This window comes from Mytilus californianus, unplaced genomic scaffold (genome assembly GCF_021869535.1).
Source record: "Mytilus californianus isolate M0D057914Y unplaced genomic scaffold, xbMytCali1.0.p SCAF_1, whole genome shotgun sequence".
NCBI lineage: Eukaryota > Metazoa > Mollusca > Bivalvia > Mytilida > Mytilidae > Mytilus > Mytilus californianus.
Window position 1 is genome coordinate 123,818,550 of NW_026262581.1, and position 12,963 is coordinate 123,831,512.

The 12,963-nt window shown below is 33.6% G+C and overlaps 1 protein-coding gene and 1 long non-coding RNA gene across 3 annotated transcripts in view; both read left to right on the top strand.

The window, feature by feature from the left end:
- The first annotated feature begins 64 nt into the window (after positions 1-64).
- Positions 65-12,963, top strand: part of LOC127712223 (protein DEK-like) — a 32,796-nt gene continuing 19,897 nt past the window's right edge. For both annotated transcript variants that reach the window (XM_052218547.1, XM_052218556.1), the window contains exon 1: positions 65-206. In XM_052218547.1, the coding sequence (XP_052074507.1) occupies positions 162-206 (45 nt within the window). In that variant the 5' untranslated portion in view covers positions 65-161. The remainder of the gene's footprint in view (positions 207-12,963) is intronic.
- Positions 9,949-12,434, top strand: LOC127712934 (uncharacterized). Its single transcript, XR_007987349.1, has 2 exons — positions 9,949-10,597; positions 11,253-12,434. It is a non-coding gene; the product is annotated as an uncharacterized LOC127712934 (long non-coding RNA).

Here is a 12,963-nt window from a genome sequence, read left to right on the forward strand (position 1 = left end):
TCATTAAAGAAAGGGTAAGTTCTAGAGAAAGTCGTACTCAACTAATCAAAACGTCCTTCTTATTTGGATTCGTTCATCCGAACTCGATTAAGAAAGTTTTCCATTGGATGCAGGTGCCCTCAACGCCATTTGCCGCCATTTGAAAGTTTGAACACAAAGCCATGTCTGATTCTGAAGATAAATCCGTACCTTCCCCCAAACAAGAGGTTAAATTACATAGTGAAATTCTACTTAACAAATGTTAAAATTTTACATTTATGCACAGTAATCAAGGAATGCCATCTGTCAAGACCTCTTGTTGCATGTTAATTTTTCTGCACTACGGTGCGTCTCGAGAACTGTAATGTGTAAACAGCAGACATCGTTGGCTATTTTTCATGCATTCCATTTTTTTCATCGTATAATTTAGTCTTTTAATGATTTCACATAGAATACAAGATTGACCTTAAATCATTCACCGAGTATTACACCCAAAATGCATGTATCTGTAATCCCTTTTGGCATTCAGAGTCTGGTAGAAATTTCAGTTGTTTGCCATCAGAAAGATGTATTGATATTTTTGGGTATTGAGCAGGGCTCGACAATAACGCTTGTCCGATTGTTCGTTACCAGAGGAAAAAAAGGTTGGACAAGTAAAAGCCATATCAAGCTTGTCCGACGGGACAAGTAAAATCATTTTGTAGAAAATGAATTAAATCCAACTTTGATGATCAAAGTAATAAACAAAAAAACAGAACAGAAGATAAAAACAAATATTTATTTGACATGTTTACTTGCGATCGATAATTTAAAACTAGTTCTTTGTCAGATACTTTAATTTAAATTTATAACAGATTCTCGGAAACAAGTCTTACCAATCGGAATCAGCGGTGTGCTTTGTTATAAGGTAACGAGGCAGTTCAGCACCGGCACGGAAACGAATCGGCTCCATGTTTAATAGACAGTTCAGCACTGTTGGAGACATTTCGAGACCAAGACAAACCAGTACCTTGTTTCCCTACATTTTTCTGGGTACACGTTCGCACCCTACACGTTCGCACCCCACACGTTCGCCCCCTGGGTCCGTTTGCACCCTTTTTTTTTATTCAAAAACCCGATGAATTATAAGATGTTTTTTAAGATGTTTATCTCAAAATAAAGAAAAATTCGGCAATTTTTGAATTTTTTAAATGAAATATTGTTTTAAATTGATTTGATGATTAATTATTTATGATTACTGTTAATTATATATGGTGTTTACACAGCTAAACTTGATGTAAATTCTGCATGTAGTTATATTAGCATGTATTTAACTTGGTATGAGTAAAAACCATTAAGATTCAAAATGTTATTGTTGTTGAGTTTAAAGCGGTTTGGTATCTTAACATTTAAATAATATTCAACACAAAAAACCTTTTTTAGAAAGTCACTTTATTTTGAAACAATAAAAAAAAATACAACAATACACTAACCAAAACACGATTAAAAAGATATTCAACACAAAAAACGTCACTTTATTTTGCATGTTTTGAAACAATGAAAAAAAACTTATTTATAGCAATACAATAACCAAAACACGATTAAAAAATTATTCAACACAAAAATCGTTTTTAGAAAGTCACTTCATTTTAAAACAATGAACAAAAAAAATATTTACAACAATACACTAACCAAAATACGATTGAAAAATTATTTAAGACAAAATCAATAAAAAGGGTGCGAACGTGTAGGGTGCGAACGGACCCGGGGTGCGAACGTGAATGAGCGCGAACAAACCCGGATTCGTTTTTCTGTTGCTTTATAATATATATATGATAAATTTTATTTAACAAAAATATATTAAAAATGAAAATGAAGGAATTATTGACCATTAAATTCAGAAAATCATATTTAGACAAACAATATTTGATTGTGTTTGAATAAACATTTTAATTTATTAAACACAAAGCTGATTGTAGTAAGGCATTAATCATAATAATCAATATTCTATAAACATTAAAGACCAGGATACAAAACAAATGAGTGTAGACTGACAGGCCTACCAGACTGATGTGCAGAGTCTGATGAGACTTTGGCATTGATGAAAACTAGAACCTAAGTCCTCTGACTAGACATGACAAGATTCAGTTGTTCTTAACTCATATTTTTGAAAAGGATATGAAGAGATATAATCAAATTCTGTTCTATTGTTTTAATTCATTTTGTTCATTGAATCAACCAAAAATGCAAAAAAGGTTGATATACATGTAAAGGTTTTTTTTTTTGGACAAGTTACAATTCCAATCGGACAAGTAAGTTTTGGTATATACTTGTCCTATTGGACAAGTTGAAAAAAAAAGTTATTGTAGAGGCCTGTTAAGGTAAATTTGCTCTAGATGACCATAGATCTAGCTCCTTATAGTCCGATGTTATGCAACAATCATTTTTTTTTTACATCAAATGTTTTTAATTATGATATTATATTTTGCAGGAACTTGTGTGTCCAACAAATTTTGCAAGCATGTGTAAATACATCCATCCTGTATCTTTGCCTCACAAAAACAATCCAGGATAATTGAAACGTGATACCACATAACTTGTGAATTTAAAAAAGACAGCTAGAAATCCCCATTAATTATAAATAATTTATCCAAAAAAGGGTTTCCTGCCTCATCATCATCTTTATTAACCAGTTGGATAGCCTTCTCAACTTAAATAGCAAGCATAACAAAATTTCAATGATTTTTATTTATTACCCAGAAGTGATAACTTTTAACTTGAAGTAATTGCAGAACTCTTATATTTCTTTTAAAAAAGTGATGAAACATCATTTAAAATTATTTTAGGACAACAAGATAACGGTTTTTTGCAAGAGCAGAATATAAGATCATCACCTGTAACATTGGAGCTGATATATGCAAATGTGTTGGCACTTCTTATTTAGTTTGCATGTGGCAAAACATGAATGTTGAGGCATAACTTTTTATTAAGCCTGTATAAGGGACGTATTATGGTGTACCGTTGTCGGTCCGTCCATCGTCAACACTTCTAATAATAACATAAAAATGTTTTCACCAATTTATGTGAAACTTTTGCTACTTTGTGTACATGTATATCTAATGATGTAAGCTCCCTTTCGAATTTTATAAATTTTAGATTTTACGTTTCTGAGTTTTGGGATTATTTATTCATGAAAAAATGGGTGATTTTCCAGCATTTTGACTATAACTCAAAATGCTTTTAGCAATTTTCATGAAACTGGTAAATTGTTTATATATATTAACATACATTCCCTTTCGATTTTAAAAAATTTCTGATTTCACGTTTGGAGTATTGGGACTTTATTCATGAAAAAGAGGTGATTTTCTAGTTTACGGACAATAACTTGAAAACACTTAGGCCAAATAAAAGTATATGTGACATCCTGAAAAAAAATAGGGTCGGTAGGTCGGCAATTTATTATTTTTTTTTTTTTTTGGATTGTCAAAATCTGGGAAAAAATCGTGGGTTCACCGAGTCGGATTCCAGTATTATACACGTCCATACCAGAAGTTCGCCATTTTCCACACAATTGGTTGTAAAATAAACAGATATGTTATGTTTTTAGTTAATTTTGTTGCATTCTGTTAAGAACTTGTTGCATTTTTGCTGTAGTGGATACTAGCAGACTACACGAAATACGTCGGACAAATCCGGTGAATAATGGATCGGTCTGGTAAAATATTGTTGAATTCCGGTCCGAATGTCAGGTGTTATATTTTTCGTGGATTTTTTTAAAAAACCCTACATTTTTCCCAATTTTGGGGGCAAAATTCCCAAACGATCTCAAAATTCATTCTCATCTTTATTATTCATGACAGCGATGTTTATTTTGTTCAACCGCTAGCTTTATGCCGAAATCGCATACAAGTAATGTGTAAATCCGAGAAAAAACATATCTGACTGATAAAAACAACAATGGCTGCCATCAGCCGGAAATATAAACAATACCGGATCAGATTCCGGGAACGGATAAGGTCAATTTCCTGGTTTGCCGATCAAATACAATAGAAACATAAAAAAAATCCAAGCAGGTTCACAAAATACAGCTATGAAATATAAACACTAGAATTGAAAACCAAAAGATATATGAAAATGAAAGAAGATACAGGAAATATTTTATACAGAAACTCAAAATTTTTAGTTCACAAATAATTTTCATGTCAAAATCCAATAAAATGTGACATTACTTTTCTTTATCACTGAAATGCATTCAGGCAATTGTGCACAACTTTCATCAAAATACATGTATACACTCTTTGTCACATGATTTTGTTTTTGTGCATTTTGGAGAGGAGTAGGGCACAATAAGTCATAAGATTGTTGTATTTTGTCGGATAATATACAATTAGATGTAAAAAAAATTGGTCAGGTAAAATTTCATTAGGTCTGGTAAAGCTAGGTTGTTTACCAGACCGAATGTCCTGTAAAAATAAATTCATTCGTGTAGTCTGTACTAGTACTTCTAAGGTCATAAAAAAAAAGATGTTTGTTTGCACTAACCCTGCCTACTCAAAATCTTTTATTGTCCTGATGTGAAAAAGTTTTTTTTTATCAGATGGGCATGAAGACTAAAAAATATCTGACACTTTAATTTCTCTTTGCCGAAAAAAAAAGAAAATGCCTACCTACCTACCCACTGTCTCTAACTTTGGGTAGGGTTTGGGCAAACCAAAATTTTGTTAAGTGTGGCCCAATGGAAATTCAGATGACAGAAGTCTGTGAATTTAATTATTTAAATTCACATTCCACAAAATGGGATCGTTTGAAAATAATTTTTCAGAAATGAAAAAAAAAGATCAAGGGTCAGAGGTTTAGACTAGGGTCGGTCGGGTAACTGGAACCACACATATACTTTTATTTGGCCCTAGAGCTGTTTTCATGAGACTTTGGTGACTTGTTAAAATACATTGAAATAAGCTCTTTTTTTTTTTTTTTTTTTATTTCTGACATGACATTGCAGAGTTATGGATCTTTTTTCTTTTAAAAATTATTTCACACTTTGGACTGTTATAGAATTTTGTTCATTAAAAAATCAAGGCCACAAACTTAGTTTTACTTCAGGTAGCCTAAATAGTGCCAAATTGGTTTTACTTCAGGTAGCCTAAATAGTGCCAAATTGTTCAGGTTTTGTATCAATAGGTACCAGTGTGTGTGCATGTCTTTTTTATTGGGGAGGGGGTCTATTGGAGCAGTGCTCACAGTATTTCTAGTTGATTATATCAATTCATTAAAAGCATAAAGACAAACTAAAAGGGCAATGGTGTATCATGCTCTCATGGCACAGCTCTTCATTTATATATGTAGTTCACCAGGGTTATATGCATGAATTTGATCTCCAATTCAATGTGCACAGAATGAAAAATTAAAGTCACATGATACATGTAACTTGTTAAAATTTAAATGTAAGACACTGACAATGTGTTGAGGGGAATACAGCTTTTGTTTTTAGGCAGTTAAGCTGCCTTATGCGAGCACCCTAGATTTGTGTTCTACCCAATAAATGCTGAAATACGTGCCAATGTTATTATCTAGCTGGCTATTATGTTATTTATAACTAATTGGACATTTTTTTAATACTTTTATTTCTGGAATACAAAAAATATGACCAGAAAAACCTTAAATGATCGTCGAACTACCCAAAACTTTTGAAGTTGCACATAGGAAGTAGTGCTCAATAGAAATCCGTACGTAGTTTATTATCCCCTGTGCTTTAGGCTACGATGTCAAAGAACAATTGTATGAAATATTTCATTGCCAAAAATCGGTAATTACAAGTCGTTTATATTTCCCAAATGGCAAAATGCGCAGGAATATTGATCATGTACAACAAATCTCTATGATAGAGGAAATAAAGTTATATAAATGGGTGGTAATTTCTAACTTATCTTGCCAAATAAGGTTGTTGTTATTTATGAATGAAACGATGAATGAAACGAGGTCAGGAAAACAGATGCAGAAATCGACGTTGATGGGATGTTTTAAGTAATGTGGACAACTCGTCCCCGAGACAAGTCGGACCGAATCCACTCAAACCGTCTAAGAAGACAACTTTGACCGTTTGTCAGATTTACTTAGGGTTTCATAAAATATTAGACTAACATGTCTAGCGGAGCCATTTATCTTTTGTTTGTGCATTGGGGTCTATTTAGGGGTATTTGGAGGGGCCTGAAGAAGGGAGGGGTTTACTATAGAACCCTATGGGATTTTATTTTTTTTAATTTTCAAATGACTTTTTCTCGAAAACAGTAGGTGATAGACACATGCAGTCTTCAGTAATGAGAACAGGACAATACAAAAAAATCAACCAAAATATAAGGTGAGTCCCTGGGGGTCATCCTTACCCCCTTCAATTTGAAAATGTACTTTTATCTTGTAAACCGTCGCGATCCCCACCCCTAAACAATATATATATACTTGAATGGGACAATAAAAGAAATCAATGAAAATAATTTGGGGGAGTCCCCAGTGTCGTCCCACCCCTCCTGTTTGAGAACTTGGAAATGGTCAAGATCCCCACCCCTAAATATATATATTCATGTATGGGACAATAAAACCAATCAAAAATGAAATATAGAGTGAGTCCCTGGGGTCACCCCACCCCCTCCTGTTTGAGAACTTGTAAACGGTCGAGATCCCCACCCCTAAACCATATATATTCATGTATAGGACAATATAACAAATCAAATGAAATATATTGGGAGTCCCTGGGGTCACCCCAACCCCTCCTGTTTGAGAACTTGGAAATGGTTGAGATCCCCACCCCTAAACCATATATATTCATGTATGGGACAATAAAACAAATCAAATGAAATATAGGGGGAGTACCTGGGGACAACCACGCCCCTCCTGTTTGAGAACTTGTAAACAGTCAAGATCCCCACCCCTAAACCATATATATTCAGGTATGGGACAATATCACAAATCAAATGAAATATATGGGGAGTTCCTCGGGTCACCACACCCCTCCTGTTTGAGAACTTGGAAATGGTCGACATCCCCACCCCTAAACCATATATATTCATGTATGGGACAATAACACAAATCAAATCAAATATAGGGGGAGTCCATGGGGACACCCCACCCCCTCTTGTTTGAGAACTTGTAAACAGTCAAGATCCCCACCCCTAAACCATATATATTCATGTTTGGGACAATATAACAAATCAAATGAAATATTTGGGGAGTCCCTGGGGTCACCCCACCCCCTCCTGTTTGAGAACTTTGAAATGGTCGAGATCCCCACCCCTAAACCATATGTATTCATGTATGGGACAATATAACAAATCAAATGAAATATAGGGAGAGTCCCGGGGGTCACCCCACCCCCTCCTGTTTGAGAACTTGGAAATGGTCGAGATCTCCACCTCTAAACCATATGTATTCATGTATGGGACAATATAACAAATCAAATGAAATATAGGGTGAGTCCCTGGGGTCACCCACCCCCTCCTGTTTGAGAACTTGTAAACGGTCGAGATACCCACACCTAAACCATATTTATTCCTGTTCATCATTTCAAAAAGATTTGAATGACATACAGGGTCAATCTCCTTGGTGTCACATATGCATATCACTTTACTAGACCAAACCAATATGAACTGGACTTTGCCCAATGTCAGGAGACCATGGGAATGACGAATTATGGGGGCTTTGTTTGGGAGACTTCGACCGTAACGGCATCTTGTTACAATTATTTCTTGTTAATTATAAATTTTTTTTTATCAAAAAAATGAGTCTAGATTATTGAATTTACTTTAATTGTTTATTAAATTATTTCTGGGCCTATAATAATTTTCATTTATGGCTCATTTTAAAGAAAACATATAAATCTTTCAACCAGTGTAAAGCCCGAGAATAATTGACCAACTGTTTTATAATCACCTGTCATTTTATTCCAAACTTGGAGTAACATCATGCACTTGGGGGTGAAGATGCGAGTCATTTACATTGATATACGAGTTGCTTTTGAAAACCTTGATGAAATATTAATTAATTTGCCTTAATAATCAATTCATTTAATGAACATAAATGTACAATATACGAATGTTTATTGTTTGTTCTTTCAAATCTTAAAAAAAAATTGAAGCAACATTGCCACAGTTTTCATAATTACGTTTGCCTTGGTTTTTGGTTAACTGCCTACAGCGCTTACAGTGCTTTGATTTTGCTTCTGACTGATGGGTAGTCATATAAAAGGTAGGGCCCAAAAAAAAGATGTTTCTTTCCAGATAGACCCGAATACCTATAGAAAATGCATTGAAAAAAAGTAGTGTCTTGTGTAGTTGAGTACACTATTATTCCTAGCGATATATATATATATATATAATTCTAAGAGATAATTTTCTGGATTTTGTTGATAAAAATAAATAAATCCAGGTTAAAAAAAAGAAAAGGCAGAAAACTAAATTGTTTTGGTCATTATCTTCATAGAGAAAAATTAGTGAGGAAAGGAATGATGTAGGAGTTGCCCGATATTTTGTTTATATATATTAACATAAGTTCCCTTTCGATTTTTAAAAATTTCTGATTTCACGTTTGGAGTATTGGGACTTTATTCATGAATAAGAGGGGATTTTTTAGTTTTCGGACAATAACTTGAAAACACTTAGGCCAAATAAAAGTATATGTGTGGTTCCAGTGACATCCTGAAAAAAAATAGGGTAGCTGTATTTTGTGAACCTGCTTGGATTTTTTTTATGTTTCTATTGTATTTGATCGGCAATTTATTTATTTTTTTTTTTTTTAAGGATAAAGAAATTCAAAGACATGAATGATTTATTTTTTTAGAAAAGGGGTGAAGCATTGACGTTACAGATTGGTTGTTTACTATTTCAGACAGACACTTTGTTATCACTTCCAGTACTTGCTACTCGAGAGTGTATTTTGAAAACATTCTGATTTTTGGCAAAATAAATTTTGTTTCTCCATTAAAATATGATTAGAATTACCTTTAAATTATGTTTGATCCATTTATTACATTAGAAACATCATATTCCCTTCCAACACGGACACTTGAATTGCACAGATGAATAATGATCCCAAAAGGGAATAAAAAGCATTCCGTACGCTTAACAGACTTTTGGTTAGATCTCCTTGCTTGATGTATATATTTCCATGCATATGCATTGTTTCAATTTATTGTTGCTAACTTTGTTAAATTTATATATCTTTTTAATGAGAAACTATGAATTTCATAAACATGATAAACAATAGTTTTTGTCGAGCCTGCAACTTTTGTCGCAGAAAGCTCGACATTGGGATAGTGATCCGGCGGCGTTAGCTAACTTCTTAAAAGCTTAATATTTCAGAAGGTAGAAGACCTGGATGCGTCATACTTTGTATATAGATGCCTTATGATATGAAGTTTTTGGTTGTCACATAATTGAAGATTTTTTGTAATGTTAATTTCTCTCTTATGATGAGTAATAGGATAACTATATTTGGTATGTGCGTACATTTGACTTCGACCTCATTTCATGGATCAGTGAACAAGGTTAAGTTTTCGTGGTCGTCCATATCTCAGATACTATTAGCAATAGGTCTACTATATTTGGTGTATGTAATGATTGTAAGGTGTTTATGTCCAACTGGCAGGTGTCATCTGACCTTGACCTCATTTTCATGGTTCAGTGGTAATAGTTTAGTTTTTGTGTTTTGGTCTGTTTTTCTAATACTGTATGTAATAGGTCAACTATATTTGGTGTATGGAGATATTTCACAATGTACATGTCAGTCTGGCAGGTTTTATTTGACCTTGACCTCATTTTCACGGTTCATTGCTCAATGTTAAGTTTTTGTGTTTTGGTCTGTTTTTAAAAGCAGTGCTTTAATGCCTTTCTAGTTGCCGTGTTAATCTTTCTTTCCGCGATATCCAACTTATCTACGTGGGGGGTCATTAGGCTCCAAGTAGATCGGGAAAATGTTGATTCTCTCCTCTTCTTATTGTGATATAAAATGTTTTTTGTTTCATTTCATTTACATTGGGAAATAGAGAAACGATCATTGTGTTTTGTTAGTTTTAAAAACTTTTGATATATTTGTATTTTACATTATAAGCAGTCAACCGATTGACAAACTAGAATTATTTGAATTCCGTGTGGAAAGAGGTCGGGATAATTTCGAGTGTTATCTGCAATCTAGATGTTTATAAATCATTTCAGTCGTTGATATAATAATTAAAGGTCGACTGAACATGAATTATATTATACAATTTAAAGCGCATTTCTGTTTATGCACGCGAACCCGTCTAACGTAATTGTTATTTCGCGGTTATATAAAGTAGCAAATTATCGTTCCTGAATAGGTGGCGCCGTGGTAGCCGATCCTGTTCTTCAACTTCCGGTTTCTGCACTGTGCAACTATTACAGTTGCATTTTTAATAAACGATGCCAAGTACATGTTGTTGTGTACCTGGATGTCATTTAAGAGGAGGACATGCATTTCCAAATGACTTAAAAAGAAGGAAAAGTTGGATCAACGCCATGGCCCATACGCAGATTGGACGAGAACACGATGAAATCGTGGAGTCCATCTCAATCAGCTGTTGTTTGCAAGGCACATTTTACTGAAAAAGACTACGTGCAGGAAACTATTCATGGTAAAAATCTATTTTCTTTTTAAAATATATAGTTATATATGTAATCGCCATGCGAATAAACCAAAGTTTGTTTACAACCGCAATTATCGTTTTAGAATAAAAGGGGGTGGTTAATTCAAGACGTCATAATTTTTTGGATTACGATTCAATGTGATCTGTTTGAGATTTTTTGGTGCTTGCTACAATTATAATGATTTCTTACAAGAGGTATATCATACTGAGAATTATTTTAGCAGTAATTATGCTAATGTAGTAATGACAGGAATGCATAAGCTATGCCTCATAGACTTTCTTGAAAAATATCAATGACAATGTTAACAGGAACAAAACAATGACATGCTCTCATCTATATTATAGTTATTTAGGTACAAACAATGTATGTTTGTTGCATACGTCTCTCATTGTTTGTCCTCATTAGAGCTTATGTTTGTATGTTTGTCAATATGCCGAATCAAAATAAAGTTTTACTTACTTACTTGCTTACTTTGGATTTACATAACATACATTTTGATGTACATTGATTCAGGCTAACATAGTTTTATCCAGATTGTAATGAATAAATCTAGTTAATATTTTGCCAGGTAGTACAAAGTATGCATTGCTAATGGAAGTTCATTTAATTATCAAAAAACTAATGTTTTATAACCTTTTTCAGGGCGCAAACCCACCATACAGAGACTAAGGTCTACTGCCATTCCCAGCCTATTTTCCTGGATTAAGCAAGAGACTGAATCGTCCGCAAAAAGAAAAATCAGGGCAGTTTCCTGTGAAAACAAAAGAACTAAACTTGATGAATATTGTAGTAGAAATCTAGAGGAAAGTTTTGATTGTAAAGTTGGTTTTCCTGAAGAAGTCATTCATACTGCTGACAGGATTTATGACTGTCCACCACCAACTGCCGAGCTAATGTTGAGCTTCACAGATGGAATTACGCAAACACCATCAATGCCTATATTTTCAGCAGAGAATTTTGAAATGAAGACACGTGACACAGCCATGCATTTTTATACCGGTTTAGAGTTTTATACTAAATTTTTATTTGTTTTCACCACACTTGGTCCAGCAGCACATTGTTTGAGATACATATATTTTCAAATTGATAGGGTGTCATTTGAAAATCAGTTTTTTTATGACTTTGATGAAATTGAGGCATTATACAACCAACTTTGAACTGTCTAGATTCTAGATTGAAACTAGTGTTAAGAATATTGTGTAAACATGGATTGTTTATATGTCTAAACAGTGGCGTGAGGCTAACACTTGGCCATTAAGTGGTTTAGTCAGGTATTTTTCGCCATCCAACTTCAAATTAAAGTTTCCTACAACTTGGATTATTATTGACAGCACAGAATATCCCGTGATAAAACCTAAAGCTCCTAGAGCTCAGGCAACCTTTTCATCATATAAAAACAGAAACACTGAAAATACTTGTATGTTCGACACCTGGTGGATTAGTCAACTATGTCTCTAATGCATATGTTAGTTGTACCAGTGACTGTGAAATAGTTGAAAGATGTAGAATAGTTCAATTATGTGATCCAGGTAACAATGTGATGGCAGACAAAGGTTTAAATGTGCAAGATTTGTTTGCTCACTTTTTTCAAAAAAAGAAACAGAATTAGTTCCAAAACTCTTATACGGGATAGAAAAGTCTCCAATTAACACGTGCACATAGAGCTAATTATTGGACTTGGCAAAACATACAAAATTCTAATAAATCCTATGAATGGAACTGAAACAAAACTTTCATCTGAAATAACATTTAGTTGTTTTATGTTGTGTAATTTTAGAACTTGTATTGTGCCAAAGGATGCATAAATAAAAGTGACACAATGAAGTTTGTTCTGATATATATATATAAATATTATTTACAATTACATGCACATGTAAATTGTAATGCATATAAAAATAAGGAGATGTGGTATGATATTCAGTGAGTTTATCGAAGCAAAGTGCATAAGAAATGGGTTAAGCAGTTACAGGTGTTACTGTCACCGTACAATCTCCAACAATTAGAAAAACTTGTACCGTGTAAAAAATTTCAGAGATCTACAACTAAGTTTGACTTTGTTGAATTGTTTATATCTGTTGATGTAAATATAAAAAAGAAGATGTGGTATGATTGCCAATGAGACGACTCTCCACAAGAGACCAAATGACACAGAAATTAACAGCTATAGGTCACAGTACGGCCTTCAACAATGAGCAAAGCACATACCGCACAGTGAGCTATAAAAGGCCCCGAAATGACAATGTAAAACAATTCAAACAAGAAAACTAACGGCCTAATTTATGTACAAAAAATGAACGAATAACAAATATGCAACACATCAACAAATGACAACCACTGAATTACAGGCTCCTGA